Source organism: Anolis sagrei, chromosome 2, assembly GCF_037176765.1.
Source record: "Anolis sagrei isolate rAnoSag1 chromosome 2, rAnoSag1.mat, whole genome shotgun sequence".
Classification (NCBI taxonomy): domain Eukaryota; kingdom Metazoa; phylum Chordata; class Lepidosauria; order Squamata; family Dactyloidae; genus Anolis; species Anolis sagrei.
In genome coordinates this window covers 131000645-131025388 of record NC_090022.1, presented here as the reverse complement: position 1 = coordinate 131025388, position 24744 = coordinate 131000645, and the positions used below count along the sequence as shown (strand labels likewise).

Sequence of the window (24744 nt, the reverse complement as noted above, 5' to 3'; positions counted from 1 at the left end):
GTTTTCTTGGTAAGATTTGTTCAGAAGGGGTTTGCCACGGACATTACAAATTGAATGCAATGTGCAATTGTTTTCTGCCCATTCTTTTATCCACACCCAAACCAGTCGCCTGAAATAGTTTCAGATCCACGTCTCTCAAGAGTATTCACAGTAATAATTTCCTGACCTTACTGTTTATACAGTACCTTCACTTTCAAGATTAAGCCAGATCTTTTGTCTGGTAACTCCCTGAATTTCACAGGGATTTCTTAAGCAAGGAATACTCAGAGGTGGTTTTTACAGTTCTTTCCTCAGAAACATATCCTACAGAACCTGGTATTTGTTGGTAGTCTCCTAGCCAAACACTAACCAAGGTCTGACAAGATCTGGTGTTTTCAATCTATTTGGGTTTTTACACTTCTGCAACTGATGTGGAAAAGGGACAAAACTGATACACAAAAGTCAAGGCTGGAAAAGTTGTATGAAAAGTTGCTATATAATATCTAGCTTTTATGAAGATGCTTTTCAAGCCAGCATAATTACAAATTTTCAAACTTGTTTTCAGTGGGCACTCAATCAGCTGTTTCACAGCTGAAGAGACCCTTTAAGCAAATCCACACTATTCTGGCACTTTGGAAATGTGAATGCAATCGCAAAAAAGACAAATTGATTCAAATATTATAATTACTGTAACCCAGCATGAAGATAAATTATATTTTAAACAAGCAATTAAAACCCTCTGGGCAATTCTCAATATCAATAAAGATAATGGAATCTGAAGATTTGGGCAGATGGATAAAACTCAGTGTGCTGATTCAACACAATTTTATCCTAGAATCTCATTCAGGCGCTTGCTTTGGCCATCGCTAATTTAAGCTTGAGGGAGAGAAAATGAATGAATCAAAGAGCTTCTCAATTTCTGTCTGAGACCAATCCAGCTCCCCACCCTGTCTTTCCATCCCCAAGGGCCACTTCAGCAAGCTGTATGAGTTAGGCAATATAAGTCTGATACAGAGAAACAGATGCACCATTACATCGTGTTCAAATGGCATCCCGACCAGCAAGATTCCAAACTATTTATAGCCTTGTATTCTAAAGGCAGTTTCGTGGGAACTCAAAGGTGCATACGTCTGTACCACAGATGATCACATAGTCTTCCATAATGCATAAAAGGTGGAGAACAGGGATGGCTCAGTGTGTTAGCACCTTAAGCAAATACCAGCCGCAGAGTGCATGAAAGAAGAAAATAAACAAACTGCTGTTGTGGTCAAAACACTCAAGAGATGGAAATAAATGTTTTTGGTAAGCACACAGTGGTGGATCCGCAACATACTTCCATGCCTCCCTGGGGAAAAGATGTCTCCTTTTTTGTTAGAGGTGAAAATAAGCTTTAGTAGAGTATTGCATTGCCAGCAGGTAGGAGGAAGGCAGCCTCTTCAATGATGTTCTTTATTTACATACATATCTCATCCTTAAAGGTAACATTACAATCTTGACAAATCCAAATTGGGACCAGTGAGATTTTTCCTAACAGCAGTATTTTATTTGCAGCACGTGTGGCCTCCAAGCTAACAAAATGCAGCCACCCCCTCTCCGCCATATAACAGGAAAGGGTTTATATATGTCAGGGACTTGCTAAAAGTATGCTAATCAATTATTTAATTATTCAATCACCTGCCTAAAGTTTAATCCATTTTAAATAATAATAGCCTTAGACTGCAATCTTGTACATACACCTCCAAGGATTATGTCTCATTGAATTAAGTGGGAGTTCCGGCTGAAAAAATGTTGTAAGACTCTGTTGTTGTTGTTGTGTGCCTTCAATGCATTTACAACTTCTTTTGACACTAATACAAACCTGTCATAGTGTTTTCTTGGGCATGATCTGTTCAGAGGTATTAAGACAAAAAGTTTGACTTGTCCAAAATCGCCCAATAGATTTCTGTAGCCAAGGCAGAGGAGGGAGGGGACAAATGTTTGCTGGACATCTTTAGTTCTACCCACTCCTAAAAAGATTGAAACTATTAAACGGAATAGCTGATTAGCTCAAAGCTTTCCCAACTACATTTGCAGATAAATCAAAGTGGGGATATTCATGTGTGCACCTGTTCAGGCATGCACTGCTACACACAGCACTTTAAACAAAGAGGTGACTGGATTACATTCTTTACAACCTCACGTTTTAGAAGATCTGTGTATCAAAAACAGCTCTCTGATTCTGTACGTTTGTTCTCCTCCAGAAAGAGATGTCAAAAGACGGGTGCGTGTATCAGCAAGTCTCTAATGCACAATTACCAAGGCAACTTACACAAGGGAAAGGGAGTGATTTCTTTTCAGGTCAAAGAACTAATTAACAGGTAAAGAAGAGTACAGAGCTTTGGTGGAATTCAGCCAGAAGAAAACTGCTGCACCAGAGCAGCAGGAGCCACCGAGAAGGGCAGAGACAGAGAAAGCACATCATCATGGCTGGTTCCAAAGATCCCTTCAGTTTCTGTCTAATAATCCCAAGCCCCAGAAGAACTATGCCAGGGTCCACCCCCTCAGCAACACACATAAACCGGCATGTTAACAGAAGGATCTCTCTCAAGGGAAACCGGCTCAGAAACTAAAACAGAACATGTATACTAGTTGCAGAAAAAAATATTCGTTATCACTTTTTGCCCATAATTTCTCTTGCTTCACTTTGTTGCTCAGAAACAGAGGCTAGATACATGATTAACATTTCTGCAAAAGCAGAAAAGGTCTTCTGGAGTTCTATGAACAGTAATACCAAATGCTATTGAATTTTCTGAAGTCGTTTTCCTCGTTTGTATTTGTAGTTACTGCCTCCAGATAGCATAAAAACAGTTATCATGTATATAATGTCATTAGAGTACCTTATAAAGGTTAATAACCCTTGTCTCTCACTTGAAACATGGATTCCTCTGCTACCAAAGAGTTTACAGTTTAAGGGCAGCTATTCTGTTCTTGGGATGAACCATTTATATTGCATCCGGAATTAGGCTCACCAGATGGAGAAAGACAACTACCCAGTTAAACTAGTCACCTTCTTTCATGATTTCTACTTTAACACACCTGATTTCATGAATGCCTCACCCCCACCCCCGCACAACATTTGGCTCAGATAAAAGGCTGAGCCATCTGGATCATTCTCATAAAGCCATTTGCTCAGTTTTGCAGGTACCCCCAGTAAAAATTACTATTTTTGGCCCAACTATTTGGAACTCTAGTTTTAAAGGGAATGATATATTAACAAAGTTAATATTTTCCCATGTTAATGTTTGAGACAGGAAGCATGATGGTCTCCAGGCCTCTTTCACCTAATAAAACTTGTTCACAAGCATCTATTTTGATATTTCTGAAGCCCTAACATTGTGCAAGCCATGGTGGGGTAATGTCTTTATTATGCCAACTAAAAATGTACAAAGGCACCTGTACGCAACAACTTGAGCTCTCTCCTGCAATCAAGATTGTTTCACATAACCAAAGAGGAGGTTGGGATGGAAGGGAGAAAAGAGATAAAATACATGACAATAACAAGTGTGCAGGCAGCATGCTGTCTTTGAGGGGCAATGGAAAGAAAGGGTTTGCTTACTCTTAAAATTTGGGTTATTTATTGTCTGGTTGGAGAAGAACGTTATCAAGAAAACTATATCCACTGTGGCTTGGCAATCATTCTTACAACTCTAAATAGGCCTCTTCAACCTTTGGCCCTCTGGGTGTTTTGGACTTCAGCTCCCAGAATTCTTGGCCATTTAACAAGCTGGCAAAGGCTTCTGGGAGTTGGAGGCCCAAATAGCAGGAGGACTACAGGTTGAAGAGGCCTGATCTAGAATGATGGGACAAGTCTGGCACACTAACATTTACTATCATATTTCTGGATCAAGAAAGCTTGGGACTAGATTCAACAGGATGTTAACTGGCATCAAGTTGATTTTGACTTATGGCAACACTTATGACTGAGATACCTCCAAATCACCCTCTCATTAACAGCCCTGCTCAGGTCTGCGATTTGTATTCATTGAGTCTATCCTTCTGGAATGTGGTCTTCCCATTTTCATATCACCTTCTATCTTCCAAAGCACTATTGATCTTTCTAGTGAGTTATCTCTTCTTGTGATATGGTCAAAGTACGACAGTTTCAGTTTATCCATATTGACTTGTAAAGAGAATTCAGGCTTAATTTGCTCGAGGATACATTTGTTGTCTTTTTACCAGTCCACGATACCCGCAGAACACTTCTCCAGCACCACATTTCAAATGAGTTAACCTGACATTACTGTCTGACTCTGTCTCAGTCACAGTGGCATCTCTTACGTCTTGCGATTTTTATGGCATCTCTCATGGGACACGAATCTCTGTTAAAACTTCCAGTTGGTACTCCAGGCTGAAGAATCTTCTTCCTTTTTTACTTAGTGGAACTCATCAGTTAAACAGCCACATCCCAATGCCTTCAAATTCCTTAAAAGCCTTTGGAAATTAAAGCAGGCAGAAAGATTACTGCCGCTGCCATCTTCATGGTAGGAAAACGTCATTTGCAACCTTACAGCATGTCAGGCAACTGAAATACAGAAACTGGTCCAATCCAATTTCAGAGCTCTTCCTAGTAATCTAAAGACTAAAATAATACACTCTTTACTCTCTAATCTCTCTAATAGTATACTCTGTAATCTGATGGATTTCAAAAGCACACAGACTTACTGGCCAAGAAGTACAAGCAATTGCCATGTGGACAGGGGTATAAAACCTGAAGACAGTAACTGTTCATCTATATGCCCATTATATGAATGGGAACTTTCCCAAGAATGAGTCAAGATAGCAAAAAAGAAGCAAGAGTACGTTAGAAATGAAAACGATGGCTCCATCAAATCTAGTACACACAGTTTTGAAAACAAATAAGATTTTGCTTCTATTTCTTAGTTTTGCTTAAGGAGGCTCTTCCCTAAGGTACAGAAAAGGCAGTTAATTTTGGCAAAATGAGACAACAGCAGCAGAATTAGCAAGTGCTCATCCAGAAAAAGACTCAGAGGAGCGAAACATGCACCCCTTTCCTTCACTGGGGAGACAGCAATTGCATCCTCTGCATCTTTAGAAAGATAAAACATACTATCTCTATATAACAACTCTAAACAATGACTGTCTTTTATAGGAGCTTGGAAGCCAACAGTCACAAGCACCAATAGCTAATAGTTTATTTTGGGTCACAGAGGTACAATGATACTACATTTTAAAAGGAAAGCAGTGAATATTAATGAAGCCACTTTATGGGAATATGGAGTAACAATTTCTGTTCACAATTATCAGTGCATTTTGGAGACTTTTTTCAATATCTATGGCACTTTCAAATGATCTGTCTCAAAGAAAGTAATAGACACAGAACAATCAATACAATAAGGCTTTAACACTGAATGAAGACACATGTGTTGCTGTTCAAACAATGTAAACAAAGGAACACATTGTTTTTATCGATATTCTTGTATTCTATTTGGTTGTTGCTGTTACTGTGTGCTTCCCAGTTGTTTCTGACTAATGATGACCCTCAGGGGAATCAGGCACTGGGTTTTCTTGGCAACACTGTCATTGCCTTCCTCTGTGGCTGAGAAAGTGCAACTTATCTTAGTCACTCAATGGGTTTCTGTGGCCAGGAGAATTTCAAACCCTGGTCTCCAATATTTAAATATTGGAGTCCAATATTTAAACCATTGCACCATGTTTTCTATACCAATTCTATACATGCTTTGCATACTATTACTTTTTATTAGGCACTGTTCATATTACCAGCAGCTCCATTTGAATGGCAGTATATAATTTTACAAGGAATTGTTTGGATGTGTTTCATCATTAGAATGACTACACCACACTGGCACTGTGCTCTCATTACAGCATGGTAACCAGCATATTAAAAATCTTCAGATCTACTTTGGACATTCTCTGGAAGGAGCAAGAGAAGCTTCAATGTTAATTCATTCTTCAATGCCCCAAAATCTGGGTTGCCTGCATGTGTCCTTTCTCTCAATGAATGACATTCCCTGCCGAGGAAGGACTCTCTCAGAAAATTTTGGACTTGTTCCTGGATCATGTGGAGAAACAGTCTGGTCTCGTTATTTTCATGGTTGGTCATCAAATGTGCTTCTGGAGACTGCCTAAAACAGGTCAACTTAATATTCAGTCAGCATAATACATACAATGTAATTTTTCCTAATTTAAAAGAGATCACTGCAGAGGAAGTAATGTCATCCCTTTTTCTTTTGGTGTTGTGTCTTAATTAATTTGTAAGCCTAAGGGCAAGAAGCTCTTTTGTTCTTCTTTTACTTATGAAGTGCCATCTATATTGATAACACTTTATAAATTGATAATGATAGATGCTACTATTCAATTTGCAAAAGGAGCAATACCCAATGGAATTCAAAGAAAAACAACAAATGCATCAAAAGATGGTCTATCTGCTTATTCTCAGAAAAGCCTGGTGCATTGTGGCCTACACGTATTTCTGAGGCCTCCTCCAAATATTCACTTAAAATCATGTTGTCAGTCGATGGTTTAGGAGTTCCTGATCCAGACATTTCTGAAGTTTGATTCTAAGTAGTTCCCTAAGCAGCTTTTCTACCTGTAAAAGGATTGTACTTTGAGAACCTTAAGATTATGAGATTGGTTCAATAAAACCAACTGTCTTTTCTTCTTCCAGAAATTATTTGGGGATGGGTCAATCAAATCAAGTAGCAAGTGATAGGTGGGAGGCAAAGAGGAGGGCTTAAAATCCTTCCCCACTCCCTGTCATTCCTTTCTCCATTCACCTCCTCTCATTCACCTCCAAATTCATGAAACCTTTTGCTTTTAAACAGCCATCGTGCTTAAGGGCCCTGCTGCCACTTCAGCTGTTACATAAAAGAATCTGTAGTCAAAGAGAAAAGGTTTGTTGTTTATTCGTTCAGTTGCTTCCAATTCTTCATGGCATCATGGACCAGCCCATGCCAGAGCTCCCTGTCAACGGTGGCCACCTCCAGCTCCTTCAAGGTCAAGCCAGTCACTTCAAGGAAAGTATCCATTCATCTTGTCCTTGGTCGGCCCCTCTTCCTTTTTCCTTTCATTTTCCCCTGCATCATTATCTTCTCCAAGCTTTCCTGTCTTCTCATGAAGTGGCCAAAGTACTTCATCTTTGCCTCTAATATCCTTCCCTCCAATGAGCAGTCGGGCTTTATTTCCTGAAGTATCGACTGGTTTGATCTTGCGGTACAAGGCACTCTCAGAAGTTTCCTCCAACACCACAGTTCAACAGCATCCTATCCATAGGTTACTATGGGGAATACCACTGTTTTAACGATGAAGACCTTCATTGCCAGTGTGATGTCTCTACCCTTCACTATTTTATCGAGATTGGTCATTGCTCTCCTCCCAAGATGGAAACGTCTTCAGATTTCCTGGCTGCAGTCTGTGTCTGCAGTAATCTTCGCACCTAGACATACAAAGTCTGTTACTCCCTCCACGTTTTCTCCCTCTATTTTGCCAGTTATCCGCCAGTCTGGTTGCCATAACCTTGGCTTTTGCACTTTCTTCTTTCACCTTGAAAGTGGTGACAAGGTGACTTGATATCCTCATACCACAAAGAACTTGCTACAATTTATTATGATCCACACAGTGAAAGGCTTTAAAATAATCAATAAAACAGAAATAGATGGGGGGGGAGAGGTTTCTGAAACTCCCTGCCTTCATCCATTATCCAGCAGATATTGGTAATTTGGTATCTCATTCCTCTGTCTTTTCTAAATCCGGCTTGTACATCTGGCAACCCTCGCTCCATGGAGAAACAGGCACTAGGAAGTCTTGCTGCGATAGCTACTACTATAATCTTGTACCACGTAATCCGCTCTCCTCTCCCTGGTACACATATTGGAGCCTGCATGTTATGTTACATACTATCAATACCATGTTCTTTATTATTAAACATTTTTCTGTGATAAGTGCAGAAATCAAAACAAATAAAATAGAGCCTAAAACAGTAGCATATTTGCTACTGGTAACTTAGAAACCGATCACATCAGCATTTGAACAGTACATAAATGGGAGGCTGCTATGTTTAAATTGAAACACTGTTTCTTTCCTTGCTTCAAATACAGTGAATGCTGAATTATTTAAACAGTGTAGCCAAACAGCAATTATGTTGGATCTAATGTCACTAAACCCATTTAGAAGAGCAAATATTGCAAGAATATGCCAATTAAGCCTCAATATCTAGAACCAGGCTTCTCAAAACCATGAAGCTTCACATCGTCATCCATGTTTTGTTTTCCCAAAACACATTCATCCTTGGGTTCCTTTCCAAGAGAAGGGAAGCTGCAGCTATCTGTCTAGGAATCATGTGGATCCTTCCAAAACAGAAATTTGGCAGATGATGGATCCAGGGAATGGTCTTGTGTTCTTAATATTCTAGTTCTCCAAAACAATTTAGAAATTAGTGATGCACATACTGTATGGAGTACATCCAAAGACGTAAGCCTGTGGGTGCGGAAGAGCAAAGATAGGAGACTTATTCACCCCAGGTCCTGAATTTAGCATTCTGAGCATTCTGCCACAGGATACTCCAATGATCACCCTGTTTGCCAAAAAACCAAAAATGAGAAGAGGATTTTTGATGTAAACAGCACAGGGAACACTGACCTATTCAAAAGTTACATTGCTGCTCAGCAAGCTTTCCAAAAGAAAAAGGGAGACCTGTAGTCTTCAGGGGAGTCACACATTTTGCTCACTTTATGTACAGGCAGAGGCCTTTCTCCCAATGAGATACTGACAACATCAGGGCCTGTTTTAGTAATTTATTTTCAATCTGGCATCAAATTGTCAGGGTGTTCATAAGTAAAGGCATCTTCATGTCTCTGTGTATACCTTTTCACTGCAGTCTGTCTTCACTCAGTTGCATCAGTGTTTATTTTGGCATGTTACAATGCAAGAGAGCAAATTTTTCATACAAGCAAAAGAGGGTGAAGCCCATCTTATAACATGCCTTCATGTCTCGGCAGCTGGAGACTGCCTGGTAAAGTGTCTATGTTTCTAATGGTAAAAGTGATATGCAACTTTCTATCTACACCTAATTCTGCTTCTCCTGCTCTTTGGGAAAAGATGGGAAATAAATAAATTGTTGTTGTTGTTTAATGTTTGCAGAGTTGACACCATATAACTGCGTCATTCCTCTCCCTACTTGCGAAGTATTAATGACAAGCTCAAGCACAGGACCTTTTGTACAAGTGAAATGTGGATTTTGTATTCTCCTGCTATCGTTCTTTTATCTTGTTGAATGTGTCAAGAGATATGTCTGTGTGTTGCTCACAGAATCAACCCTGGGGAAGGTAATCCTTTACAGTTCTCTGGGAAACTCAGTGTGAGTGACAAAATGTAATCATTGTCATGAATTCAGGAGCATCAAGCAAAATACTTTCTTCCTCTGCTAGGCAAAGCACGAATGTCAATACTTTCAGCCAAGAACAATCCCTCCCTGCCAGAGACAAACAGATTTAGCCAGGTTAGCTTCCATGTTTGCCACTCTTCACAGAGCAGTCCAGATCTAAGGAGAAACCAGTTTTAATACTTGCCATTCCGTATTTTTTGCAATTGTATTCTGCATGTCTACAAAGCTCAAAGAGCCCTAAGAATAGTTGAATCAGTAATTTAGTCTCCCCACCAACACCTATAACCAAGAATGAAGTGGTATTTGGTTTCTGACCTTTACATTGTGTCTTCAGTCCCCTCCAGATCAAGACCAAAAACTTTTGCTAAACCACTGGCAAAGGTAGCCAAAGCCCACAGAGGATTTTGAAGCAATATATGAGTAGATATGATACATGGAAACCATCTGCAGGCTTGGAGCCAAAATTAAGATTTTGATATGACCAGTGGCTTAATCAAGGCTCACAACCTCTGAGGATGCTTACCATAGATGCAGGCAAAACATCAGGAGAGAATGCTTCTAGAACATGGCCATATACCCTGAAAAACCTACAACAACCCAGTACCCCTGTCTATTTTTACATCAACAAATCGGACTCCTCATATATAATTATTCCTTCTATATGAGAATGGAGAATACAAGCAACCATGAAACTCAACCTTTGCTATACATATTTTTAACCTTTGACCTTTGGATTTTTAAATAAATAGCCATGCAACACCATCACATAGCATAGCACCAGATGCACTGTCTTGGGAACCACAACTCACTGGGCTGTGCACATCATTTGTGTAGACCATGGCAGGTAGGCAGTTCCAACTTTCAGCTCATGAGACATTTCTACTGTTGACTATCTCTGAACAAGATTAGCTGCATGAGATTTGGCTGCCTTTGATTTATTCATATGATGGGAATGCAAACTGAAGTGCTCAGCGATGTTCAGGTCATTGCAATCTTCATTAGTTTGCTCAAATAAGTGCATATCCCGTTATACATCTGTTGTCATCATGTTAACTCCTTTACCCAGACAGATGACCTTTCCACATTCACCATGTTTATCACCATACTGTTTCTGCTGCCATAGAAAGCAGATACATGAGACAGGTACAAATCCAATTAAAGGATTTATTAATCCCTCTGGGGAGGATTTGAAAGAGGCACTTGCAAAAAAGGTTTTGAATCTAGGTCAAAGGCAACGGCAGTCACACTTAAGAGGAGGCAGTTCAGGGTAATTTGTCTGTGCTCAGGAAGAACTGTGATATAAGCTCTGCTGAGGCATTTATCACAATAACTGACAAGGATCAGTCTTTTTCTACATCTGCTGTGCTACTTTTAATACCACTAAATGCTTTACGAGCAAGGTGTAATCTGATTCAGAGCAATTACATTCCTCCTTCCTTCATCAAGCAGTTGTCCAGGGCTTTACACCTTTGATTCAAGCTGGAGGTATTTGCAACTTATCCCAGTGTGAGGGTTTTGTGTTTACATATAAAGGCTTTGCATTACTGGCTGCTGAGCACAAAAATGGCATTTTATTCTGAAAATCTGCTACAAGAAAATCCATGCTGACATCTCCAATTAACTCCTTTCCAAGTCCAGGTTCATCCAGGTAAAATAGAAATCCACAGAATTGAGAAGCCATGTTAGAAAGGATATTCTAGGTTCCTTCAATTCTGAAGATACTGTAGAGGGTGGAGGAATATTGCACACACACTCCCAAAGACCTTTTTCAGGCATCCAATATTTATGCTTCCTTGCTTCTACCCATTACATCTCCTCTGTATCTAACAAGAGTAACTAAGGCATTAAATGGTTTTTCATTGTAGCATCAAAATCCAAGAAGAGGTTTCATTTGTTTGTTTTTTAAACCCATAGCCCAACTAATGGAGGTAAAGGAGTTCCATCAGAAAATAATCTTAAGAATTTGTCATCAAAGGAAGTGCTGCCAAATATTTTTCCTCATGGGATCCTGATTCTTTCTGACTAATGAGAGAATGGTCTTCAGAGTAAAGGCCCTAAATCAGCAGTTCTCAACCTGTGGGTCCCCAGGTGTTTTGGCCTACAACTCCTAGAAATCCCAGTCACTTTTCCAGCTGTTAGGATTTCTGGAAGTTGAAGGCCAAAACATCTGGGAACCCATAGGTTGAGAACCACTGCCCTAAGGGATACTGCCCTCAGGATATCAACTTTGCTTTCAGGTAGGACTTTCAGTGAGACTCTGAAGCAGAGCATGAGAAACCAACAATCAGTGCTATTCTGAAACATAACATGAAGAACCTACACTGATAGGCTGAGGAGTACTCTACAGTATCTCTGAGCATACAGGTAGGATCTAATAAAAGGCTTTGATCATAGCATTTCCCACTTACCTTGCTATTCTCCCATTTCCTTTCAATTAAAATCCAACGAATTCCTCTCTTTTTACTATTCCCAACTGTCTGATACAATCTATATCCTTCAAATATTACTATCGTAAAATACTATCACTCTCCACTGTGTCAGTACTTCAGACATCTCACTTTTCAAGCAGTACAAACGACATGCTTGCGAACTGGTAACGCAAGGAAAAGGATGACTCCTAAGAAGTCCAGACAACTGGACACCTCTTAGAAATACAGCCGCAGGTTCTAAAGTAAATGGGATTTGAAGTTATGACCCACATTTGAGCAACAGAATGGAAAGGGAGTCGTATTGAACTCTAAATACAAGATTGTTGCAAGTATCTCTTCCTAGACAAAAAACAGGGGGGGGGGGGAGCTGTAACCTATGGAAATGTCTGACATTTCCTTGAAAGTGTAGCTTGTAGTTAAGAATGTACATCTATTGTTTCTCTTTATTTAAGGTTGGGTCCCCCAACCATACCTTTCCCCCCCGATAAACAATAACTGGAGCCCCTGGCGGCACAGCGGGTTAAACTGCTGAGCTGCTGGAGTTGCTGACCGAAAAGTCAGTGGTTCAAATCCAGGAGCGGGGTGAGCTCCCATTGTTAGGCCCAGCTTCTGCCAATCCAGCAGTTAGAAAACATGCAATGTGAATAGATCAATAGGTACCGCTCCGGTGGGAAGGTAACAGTACTCCATGCAGTCATGCCGGTCACATGACCTTGGACGCAACTACGGACAATGTTGGCTCTTTGCCTAGAAATGGGGAAGAACACCACCCCCCAGAGTCAGACACAACTAGACTTCATGTCAAGGGGAAACCTTTACCTTAAGAATAATTGGCAAGATGTCATTATGAAAAAAGTGAAAACTATGAAGAGGGAAAGAATTTCAAAGATATGCCTATGTAAAGTGATTCAGCTCCCAGGGATCTATTAAAGCCTTCCATACAAAGATTCATCCATCAGCACAGGAGCAATGGCTCTTGCACATGAGCTTTCAATCATAAAATCAACTGTCCTCCTCCCTAACAGGAAAACTTGTATGACAACATTATTTAAAAAATGTTGCACAGCAATTGAAGTCCTTAATTATGCTGAATCGAAACTACAATTGTTTGGTTAAAACCCTCTGATAACTCACTGGTCATAGAAACTAACTTGTTTTAGGAGCTTAAATGGAAGAATGTTTTACAATTAGGTCATCACCTTAAATAACACAGTATGTCCATAGACATCATATTTCCATTTGTGTGTGTATGCACCTTCAAGCTGCCTGCTGATATATGGAGAGCCCATGAGTTTCACAGAGTTTCCTTAGGCAAGAAGTACTCAGAGGTGGTTTTTCCATTCCTGCTTCAGAAATATAGTCTGGTCTTGGTTGATGGTCTCCTATCCAAGTACCAACCATGCTTAGCTTCCAAGATCAGTTGAGATCTGGTGCTATTTACAACTCAGTAAAAGTTGCTATTTTGATTAGAAACATATTGTGGGAGGTGAGTATAGAAAATTTCCCACTGTATAAGAGCATAACCTTTTTTGCTGCAGTGTAATGTAAAATCGACAAGAAATACAAAGTTTTAATACATATTTGTTATTATAATTTTACTAAAAATATAGGAAACATGGGGAAAGAGTGAGAAAATGTAGCAGAATATTAATAAACTGCCATCACCAAGTTTTACTGCAATGAATACCACCTACCACAGGAACCACAATGTTAGTTCAGAGCTAACTGTTGGGTGAGTGGGCTTAACAACAAAAGACCCTCCTCATAAATGCACAGCAGAGTAACTTATCAGCAACAGTGTGACCCAGCACAAGTAGTCCAAAGTGATAAAAAGAACAAAAACACACAGACCAATGTTATATCTTCCTTAGGAGACCTTTCTTTGTAGTAAAATAATATGGTTGCACTATTTACAAGAGCAAGACTTCCATGACACAAATAAAGTTCAACCTTCACACTGGAGCTTAACACACGACAGCCTTCTTGTACCGAGGCTTACCTCACACAGAGGCGTTTCTCACACACTAAGGCCTACCTCACACTGTGAGGCCTTCTCTCACAGACTAAGTGGTTCTTAACCTGTGGGTCCCCAGATGGTTGTGAACTCCCAGAAATCCTAACAACTGGTAAGCTGGCTGGGATTTTTGGGAGTTATAGGCCGAGACACCCGGGGACTCATAAGTTGAGAACCACTCAACTGAGGCCTCCTCACAGTATGAGACCTTTCTCCCACTGAGGCAAACTAACACAGAGGCCTACTAAGCTACAGGCACACCTGCTTAAATAGAACTCCAGTTTTTGCTGAGTCAATGCATCCATTTAACCCTTTCAGTGCTTGACTCACATTTTTGTAATTTAAAATACCTAGTTAATTTTTAATATTTCTGACACCCACTGCCTATGAACTCTGAAGTCCAATGGAAGGGGTGGAAAGTTAACTACCTTTAAGAAACTTGCCAGTGAAACTGAATGGAGATCATAGCATCTATAGAAGTTGCATTCACACAGAAAGTCGATTTCTGGGATAGTATTATGAGGATAACAAGACTAGAGGATAAGAAATGAGGGTTTGCTTCATTTTAGGTTGGTTGCATGCAATTTAACACTGTGTTCAAATTTTAAACTGTAATTAAGTCTAACTATGGATGAACAAAACAGCCCAGTAAGCTACCGCTTCAAGCTAGCTTCAAAATTTGTCTAGATATTACAATACGTTATAGTGAATTTAAAATGAGACTAAAAGCATCCTGACTACACCTGAAGTCTATACCTGAGGGAAAGGAAAGAACAGAGATTGGAGGGGGGTTTGCTACTATTCATCCTCACAAGGCTAAGCCATGTTTTATCACAACAAAGGGAATAACAGCCTACAGATAATAAGGTCACCAAGGTGTTCATGTGCTTGCTGACCCCACATCGGATTTTCCTGGAACCGCTCCTCCCAAAAATAAAATTAATCAAAAGCGGAGAGCTCCCAGCTGTGAAAGAGTCCCAGGAGCAGCACTTCCCATTTTAAATCTAAAGTTCATTGTGGCATCTTTTTGGGCTGTGTGGGAGGAACACTTTTTTAAAAAAGGAGTGGATTTCTGTATTCTGCTTTTGAAAAAAAATGCTTTAGGTTACTCAGTGCACCCCCTTGCCAGCCTCAAAGCCAACAAATGGACTCTCAGAGATTGTTCACCTTTGATTCAGCATTAAGCGTTAACTCATTCATTACTTACAATCTACTGTTATCCAGGTGGGCTGTCTATGAATAGCAATCTGTTCAAGTCTTAACTCTGTAAACATGTTTAAATTCTACTTTTCGACCTGACAATTGTTGATTTTCCCCCAAATATGGTTTTCATTTGTAGTGATAATCATAGAATGAAAGAGCAGTGTGAGTTTTTTAATTGGGGAAATCATGACAACAGAAAGTAACCCTTCTTTTTATAGAATGTGCAATTTTAGAAAAAATGTAAACAATTTTAGTGATGTAACTGCATACTGTTCTACCAACTTCTGTATTTTTGGAAGCAATTGGACTGATTCTCAGGAATAGCAAGCTGGTGAAGAATGTGAAAATTGACAGAAGGAGAAGCTGTGACCCACAAGCTCTCTCACTTTCAGCCTAGGGAACTGCCTAATCAGTCAAATGTCTCGGGCTCAGCAACTGACACACAAACACACCCTGAACACTCCCAGTATGTAAACCTCCACCAGCTTTGCACCAGGAATACAAGTCATACTTGGTCTAAACAGGTTTTCTGCAATAAATGTGTATCTGCATGTTTAAGTGTTCCGTATCCACTATATTTCAAGATTCCTTGTGGACCTCGAGGCTTATAAACAAGACAACATTGGAGTGTTGTGTGGTTTCCAGGCTGTATTGCCGAGTTCCAGCAGCATTTTCTCCTGACATTTCACCTGCATTTGTAGTTGCACCTTCAGAGGATCTGATGATGGTAGAGGAAGTGGAGTATATATACCATCAGACTGTCTGTAGATGCCAACTAGAGATGCAGGTGAAACATCAGGAGAAAACTCTGCTAGAACACAGCCATGCAGTCTGGAAACCGCACAACACTCCAGTGATTCCAACCATGAAAGCTCCCAACAAGACAACATTATTTAACATTATCCACAAATATTATTCATAGAATCATTGAGTTGGAGGAGACCTCGTGGGTCAGCCAGTCCAACCTCTTGCCAAGAAACAGGAAAATCACATTCAAAGCACCTCTGTAAGCAATGTATACACTTGTGGTTTAGCATGTTAGCTAGCAGAAAGTTACACAGGGTTTGTGTCTCACACTGTCTGATGTTAACCTAAGACTTACAAATTTTGCAAAACCGATCCTGAACAATGCATTTCCCCAATCAATCACATAGTTTTGTGTACACAATATCTCATAATTTCAATATAGTAAAGGAAATGCACACCTGCTAAGCAAACATACATACAACATTTGAGTAACCCAAATACTTGCAGCAATTTCTTAGAGAGAAAGACAAAAATCTCTGAATCTTCAAATATAATCTGCTGAAAATAATGGAGGGCTATACATTATCCATCAGATGTCTTGTCGGGGGCTTTCATGGTTGGCATCACTGAAGTGTTGTGTGGTTTCCGGACTGTATGGCCATGTACTAGCAGAGTTTTCTCCTGACGTTTCACCTCCTGACGTAAAGAGACTAATGTGCAGGAAAAGATGCACATTAGTCTCTTTACTCCATCATAAAAAAGAAGCACAAAAGGACACTGATCTGGCACTTTTCTTGACAAGATGTCCTCAAGCAACAAAAAGCCTCCTTCAAGGCAGGATGACAAGAAGGTTGGCTCTGCTCCTCTGCTCAGGAGATGCCATTTATCTGCCCAGGGCTGTGATTGAACCCAAGAGAATTGTTGACTGTGAGCAGAAGAGGGTATATTGTTTGAATAGTAGATTAACTAAGAATCTGGAAAGACATTTCTAAGAGTCCTTATGGCCTTTACTTCAGGACAATTCCCAAAAAGGCCAATAAATCAGAGAACTTATTAAAGCCAGAAGGCTCAATTGTTACTTTTACTGTGCAGCTCAAACAGTTGGTGAATGTTGTCGGGGGAGGGATTTTGAGACTAAGGAAGGAATTAAATGTGGGTGGCTGCTTCATGAGGATTAGAAAGGTTGCTCAGAGATTTCATGAAAACCCATACAAACCCTCATTGTACTGACAAGAATTTACTTGAAACAGCAATACACATACCAAAATACCTGGTTTCTCAGGACATAATGCAAAAAACAAAAAAAACAAAAAACAAACCTTGGATGACATAACCATGTCTTGATAACACACTACTACAGTGGTAAAGCAAACTAGTACCCTCCAAATGTTGTGGCCTACACAAGTCCCACAATACTTAACTCATTGCCCATGCAATTACCTGGGAGTTGTAGGCCAAACATCTGGACAACACCAACTGGCCTAACACTTTGCCATTGTTTTCAGACATCCGAGACTACAATAGACACCTAGCTGGCATTTAATAGGATTGTGGGTTTACTAAGCATTTGTCTGTGAATTCTGTCTATGGATTAAAAGAATTAAGCAGGCTTCCCACAATTTTATAGATTCTTGAGAATGCAAAGGTACTGTTTCTCACAAAACAGGGAAAGGGCTCCAAGGTTTTGGTCACATGGAGGCTGCTAAGCAAATAAATGCCCTACAGTTCTCAGGAACTGTCCGCCCTGTCACTGCTTAACACTAGATCAGTCTCTAGTGGGAACCACAAATGTGCTGGGAATAGTGGGATAGAATTTTGCAACATTAAGAAAAATCAAACAGATTTTATTTCACAAATGTCTATCATCTAAATGTAGGTGTGATACAGAGCATTCTCTGAAAGATTTCTATGCATTCAAAAGTAAAGTCCGTGATGTTCAGGACTGAAACACTCAGGAAAGCCTGATACCTTAATTTCTCTTCCAATAAGCCTGAAGGACGATGCTTAGGAAGCCAACTGGTGTTTATGTATCAGGATATAGAGGAATTAGATATATTTATAGTAGGACTAATAGGGGATAACACTAGTATTATGTCAGCAATATTCCAGATTTTGCAAAATACCCTGAACAAAACTGTGCAACATTCCTAATATTAGCTCTCACTCAAGACTTTATCCCACAAGGAGGAAAAACTGGGGGAATAATCATCTTCCTATGACATTCTGTGGCATTACATCTTGAAAGAAGATGGAAAATTTATACACCCCAATGACACAGGATCTCCTTTTTTTTTTTTTTTTTTTTGGTCAAACCTTGCACTTCATTTCTCATCACATGGGAGGGTTTTGTCTCCTCCCCTTCCATCCTCCATGGAATGCCCACATCTCAGGGGTGTTTTTATTTTATTTTAAAAGTGCAATTGCAAAATTTCAAAAGTTCAAAATTACGAGTTACAACAACAAAAAATAAATAAAAGGTAAAGATAGATAGCTGAAGATTAATGGTGGCAGAAGCAGCACCTGAAAAGACGGGTCATGCACATCCACACTGAAATACAGACTGAAAACAGGCAAATGAACCATTTCCCATCTCATTGAAAAATACCCATTTCTAAGTGCAAGGAAATGACTGGAGTCTTTCAAAACCTGACTTGCAACCGTCATGCAGAGGACCTTTAAACCACTTGCCACAAGACTGGAAAGATCTGCTGAAAGAGATCCGACAACTAAACAAGATATCAGAATTGAAGATTTAGCTGAAGAGCCATATCTTCCGGCAGGCCAACCCAGTCAACTTTAAATCATGATTTTTGGATTACATTCTATTGCTGCTATATGGTGATCTTTGTACTCTGTGTTTAGTGAATGTGTTTGTTTGCTTTTTATATAATAATGTGTTTTGATATATGTATCCATTTATATTGATATGTTTTGACTTTATTGTACCCTGTCTCAAGCCATCAGGAAAGGCAGGTAACAAATAAAATGTATTAATAGTGGTAGTAGTATCATCATCAACATCATCATCATCATCATCAAAGATTTATTATGCTATCTGAATTGGAAATAACTCTGATCAGGTCACAAATAAGAATCAAACAATTATTTAATAAAGACTTGCAAACAGTGCTTGTGGCTATTCTGACCAGATGTGATGGTGGATCTAACACGGGCACGGGCAAACCTCAGCCCTCCAGATGTTTGTACTTCAACTCCCACAATTCCTAAGAGGCAATAAAATGATTGGGATTTCTGGGAGTTGAAGTCTAAAACACCAGGAAGGCTGAAGTTTGCCCATGTCTGATCTAATAGGACCATTGCTGTCCCTCTGAAAGCCAATGTACTTAAGAAAAGGCATGCAGAGCAAGGAGAGAACAAAAACCAGAATTCTGTCCTGAAACATAATTTCTCCAAATATTGAAGCTGTAGCTATGTTTTTAAAACTAAGATTAACAGAAGCCTTAGCTTGGTATGCTTAAGTCAACACACAAGTACAATCATACAGGTTTTTATATAAATTAGGAGATTATCTAGCTCTAAGCGCAGATTGTCTGGGCACAATGCAAAATACTAATCTCAAGCTCCTGTATTTAGAGAAGTTAAGTGTATTTTTTCTATATTAGCATCATCTTCTCATTCTTCAAATGAGGTCTTGGTTGAGCTTTGATCTATTGAAAATTCATCAGTGGTAACAACAGCCATGAATTTGGGGTTGTGTCTCCGTCTATGTTGGACTCCCTTCACTCACAGTCTTTGGAACAGTGTGAAGATGTTTGAAACTGCTTCCTCTCCTGACATATGTTATGTGTATATGTGTTTATAACTTGTATTCTGAAGGCTGTACAACTATTGCTATATTTGTATTGCTCTTTTATCAAATTAAGTCTCCTGTAAGATATCTGGACCTAAAAGACAGAAGGAAATATTAATGAAGGAGTAGGGTTCTCTGTAACACTCTTCAAGAAGAAAAATTATGTGAGATTCTAGACAGGATAATACTATACACTTCCAAACTCACTGCTTATACTGCTTGCATTCCAAGCTTTTACTTGTCATTCTTCCTCAGCTATGTGTCAGAAAGGCCCCAGAAAACTGTCAAAGAATTTCCATGAAGACCTGTCAATAGCAGCGGTCTAAAAAAATGTTTCCTTTGCATGCACATTAGCCCTTTCCTGGAAATGCTTGTGGTCTCAATCTGTACTTCTGATTGAACAAATCACTTTTCTTGCTCCAAACCTGTCATCTTTCCTACAAAGGCCTGAAGGTTTAACTTCTATGACGAAGAATAAGAATAAACACACATTTAGCCCATTATCATTACAAGCAATGCTAGAAAACTGGACCACTTCTACAGCTCTGTATAACAGCTTTATAAATAGTTCACCAGGAGGTAGTTGTCCATTTCCTTTCTCTGCCCCATGGAGAAGTTGACACTGGAACTTTTGTTAACTTGGGCACCACTTTTCATATCACTCAAGGGTCACAAATACAAAGCAATGGAGCCTGAGGGAAGCAAGAACCCTACACAACTTTTAAGGGAGGAAATATATAAACAGCATTTACCCATTCATAATGAAAATTCTCATTATATACAACCACATCAAAAACAAACCACTAGCATTTCTTGTTGCTGCAGAAATGCTGGCAACAAGCCAAACAATAGTTTGCTGCTCAGCTGTCTGCCCAAGATGGCAATACATTGAGGAAAGCATATAGCTAATTTAAATGGCTCCAACTATTTAGTAATCAGTATGCAAAACACCAAAGTCCAATAGTCATGTTAGAAAAGTTTGGTTAATTAGTCTCAAAAAAATAATTTCCCACATTTCACATATGCAATATTGCTAAGCAAACTGCTTGACTGCTTAGATTATTATCACAACATTTATTAACTTCATGTTCAGCTAGTAAATGCAGCAGAAAAAAAACCATGGTAAAAAGGTGGGGCATGGGAATTTGAGGTGTACACACACACACACATACACATTTTGGAACAATTCCCAAGATCACTTATACAAAGTTCAATAGAGTTCTATATCCTGTCCTTGATGCCTTCTCTCATTCTTCTAAGTGTTAACAAAAGTTTTGTAAGACTAATAACTAAATTTCTACACTAAATATGAAACAGCACATCAATCACTTAAAAGAATGTGTTTAATGTACAATGCCCCTTGTAACATTTTTTTATCAAACCTCGGACCAATTCGATTAGTTCAGCTGCCGGAGTGGTTTTAGCTTGATAAGCCTTGAGAGGGTGAGCATTCGAACAAATAAAGTTTCAAGCCAGTTTGTTCCTTCTTTTAAACACAAGCCCTGTACTACAAACATTAACCATGCCTGAAATAGGAGTTTGATCTCTGTGTTAAGCCATACTGCTTAGGTATCCTGGGATAATTTTGAACTCCACTCTCCCCTTACAAATAAGGAATGTTGATTTATCTTTGTGGACAAAGCATTGCTTGTGCCATAATCCTTCCCCTTTTGGCAGTCAACACTACATCCTTTTAGACTTTGGCTTGTGTTTGTTGGCATATCTTGAGCCAAAATCTTACATGCTCTTCTGGTCTTCAGCTACAAGCTTAAAATCATATTCTTCTAATTACATGATACAACAGGCCATTACATAACAGTAAATACTAAATTATAAATGAGCCTTGCATGTTTGGTGTAACGTGAATGACATTCAAGGAGAGAAAAAAGCAGGAAACTAATTCAACCACAACCTCTTTTGCTTGCCATCCACATAGAATTCCCATTTGTGTTTATGGCACACAAGTAGTGTGATAGTTCAGAAATAAAAATCATAGCTTGTTGGGTTGGAATAAACTGGCTTGCTACAAAGAAGTTACAGAAATTATGTCAGGGAGCTGAAGACAATTACTCAAAGTTCTTGAGTATTTTGCATTGCATCTAAAGAAATGCTAAACAGGGAATCAATCAATAGGATCACTTGATCACCAAACCTACAGTTAAGGATAAGGAAAGCAAAAAAGTAGTAACGTTTTCTCTATTACTATTGACTAGAGTAGTGGTTCTCAACCTCTAGGTCCCCAGATGTTTTGACCTTCAACTCATAGAAACCCTAACAGCTGGCAAATTGACTGAGATTTCTGGGAATTTTAGGTCAAAACACCTGGGGACCCACAAGTTGAGAACCAATGGTCTAGAGCATTGGTCTGATCCCCCTGTCACCAAACTACTCATTTGGCCTTTTGTCTCAGAGTGAATTATACATATACTGGGTATCTCAAAATGTATACACTTTTAACAGCTAATAGTACCTATATCGATTATTTGAAGGGTAAGTAAATACAGTTACATTAAAGAATAAATGTTATAATAAGGGTTACAGATTCCATCTTAAATTACTATGTTATATAAGGTGCTCAAATTGTCGTCCATACATATTAATGAACTGCTCTAATTGTTGAAACAGAGTTGAAAACTTCATTTAAAGTGTTGTAACATTTCTCTTGTAATTTTGCAACACTCCTCTACTACTAGAATCTTTAATCGTGTTAAGGGATATATGAATGGAGGGGATTGTCACAAAAATGTTTACAATTATAATCTGTTAAGGGCTGCTCCATCTTGTTATCGACATAAAAAAGAGCTTGAAAATCAAGAACTGGCTTTGTGGAAGCAGCAATACTGCAGTGACCATTTGGCCATGTAAATTACAAAAAGAAAGTAATGTTTTATGCAAGTTCCATCTGTTAGGGTTAACATCCAATTCTACTGATGGTATTCAGATGCTTAACTTACCCAGTTCCTTAGATCCCTGGCTTTCACTGGCCAGTTCTCCCATTTTCACCAGAGCATCAAAGTATCCTTTTGCTGCATATGTCACACCTAGAAATGGAAAGACACATATTGCTGTCAGAGGCCTGTTGACTCCAAAGCTCCTTGAACAACTCTACTAAAGTAGGGCTTACTTAATGGGCTGAAATATTATATCACTCTTGATATTATAGTTTCTTAGTTTGGTATAGATTTTTTTTTCATGTCAGGAGTGACTGGTGTGAGAGAATTGGCCATCTGCAAGGACATTGCCTAAGGGACGCCTGGATGTTTTTGATGTTTTATCATCCTTGTGGGAGGCTTCTCTCATGTCCCTGCATGGGGAGCTGGAGCTGACAGAGGGAGCCCATCCATGCTCTCTCTGGATGTGAACCTCTGACCTGTCGGTCTTCAGTTTAACCCACTGTGACACCGGGGGCTCCGGTATAGAAATAAAAAACAAGTTAACACAATTTTAAATAGTAAAAAATACATATTAAACGGGCTGACAATTTAAAAATGTTCACTCAGCTCCATTTAAAAAAATTAAAATTTTAAAAATAAAGCTTTGTGCATAAAAATGTTGGGCTATATCAGTTAGGTCAAAAGGCTTTAGTAAACAGTCATGTTTTTACTTGGTGTTTTAATAAAAACAATGTTGGTGCCTATCAGGCGACAATGGAGAGAGCATCCAAAACAATGGTGCTACACCTGAAAAGACTCTTTCCCATGTCTTCTCACCGTGGCCTAATTTATGGGACACAGAGTAGGATTTCTCAGTAGACCTGAGTCTACACAGAACAGCAAGATTTTGTCCATTTCCCCCTCTGCTTGTCCATTTTCTGAGTTAATTCAGTACAAACTACTTTTCTAAAATGACATTAAAAAGCAATGAGAATAAGGTAAAATATTAATAAAATGCAGGAAATAGCTCCAAAAAATGATTGGCAAGAAGAGAGAAATGTTGAAAGAAAAAGTCAACTTCACTCTTTAAAATCATACAGTTGTGTAAGGGTCCGTGAAATGCAGCACATCTGAAATATAATGCAGTATACGCATATTTATGGTAGACAGAAGATGCAAACAAATGTGTTTCTGGGACTGGTTCCAAAATTGGTGTATTACATCAATCTAAGAGCTTAATATATTTTAGTGCAAACCAGCTTATAAACTGTGTTGATTTTAATGCCTTTTGGAATAAAAGGGCTATATTTTGTAACTAAGTAAATAAAATCAAACGTGACTCCTGGGAAGAGTGCAGAGCAAAGAAGATGAGAAATACATATAGCTGTAGAAGTCTAGCTTTGAATGTTTAGCACACTCTGCAATTACACTTTCAACTATGCCTCTATGAGCATGAGGACTGGAAAAATAACTGGAAACTAGAGGGGGGGGGGAACAGATGTACAAGCAGTCCCTAACTTACCAACAAGATATGGTATGCCCTGTAGATTGGTATGGAGGTAGAAAATGTATACATATTAGTTCTGGATAGCATACGGAAAGTTTAAAACTTCTGAAATATGTGTTTTGCTGTCTGTGTCCCTGTTCAGAAGACTTCACCTAACTTTCTATCACTGTGACAATTGCATTTTGAATTTTTTTGGTTGTTGTGGCAACAAAGAATGGTGATAAAGTTTCAGTGGAGACACCTTTTTTCCCATGATAACTCTTACAGGAGTGAATTTCCCTTCCTAGGGGTAGATTTCTTTTCATTTCCTGTTGTTTCACTCTCATTTGTAACTTTTTTTTTTGTCGTGTCAGGAGTGACTTGAGAACCTGCAAGTCGCTTCTGGTGTGAGAGAATTGGCCGTCTGCAAGGACGTTGCCCAGGAGACGCCTGGATGATTTGATGTTTTTATCATCCTTGTGGGAGGCTTCTCTCATGTCCCTGCATGAGGAGCTGGAGCTGATAGAGGGAGCTCTTCTGCCTCTCCCCGGATTTGAACCTGTGACCTGTTGGTCTTCAGTCCTGCTGACACAGGGGTTTAACCCACTGCGTTACCGGGGTCTCCGGTGTAACTAGGAGTCAGATGTAAGTCAGATTTTTGTAACTCAGGGATTGCCTGTATAATGAAACTTTCAGTGCTCTAACATAAATCAGCACTATTGGGTCAATATGTTCAGCTTTTGTATTCGCGTTCATGTCTGGGAGACTGAAAGAGAGGAGACCACTTGATAACACTGAGATC

The 24744-nt window shown here is 39.2% G+C and overlaps 1 protein-coding gene across 10 annotated transcripts in view; it reads right to left on the bottom strand.

Annotated features, from left to right (window-relative positions):
• Positions 1 to 24744, bottom strand: part of BAIAP2 (BAR/IMD domain containing adaptor protein 2) — a 137689-nt gene that overhangs the window by 70188 nt on the left and 42757 nt on the right. For all 10 annotated transcript variants that reach the window (XM_060764298.2, XM_060764291.2, XM_060764289.2 and 7 more), the window contains one exon: positions 22538 to 22624. In XM_060764298.2, coding sequence (XP_060620281.1) covers positions 22538 to 22624 — 87 coding nt within the window. The remainder of the gene's footprint in view (positions 1 to 22537; positions 22625 to 24744) is intronic.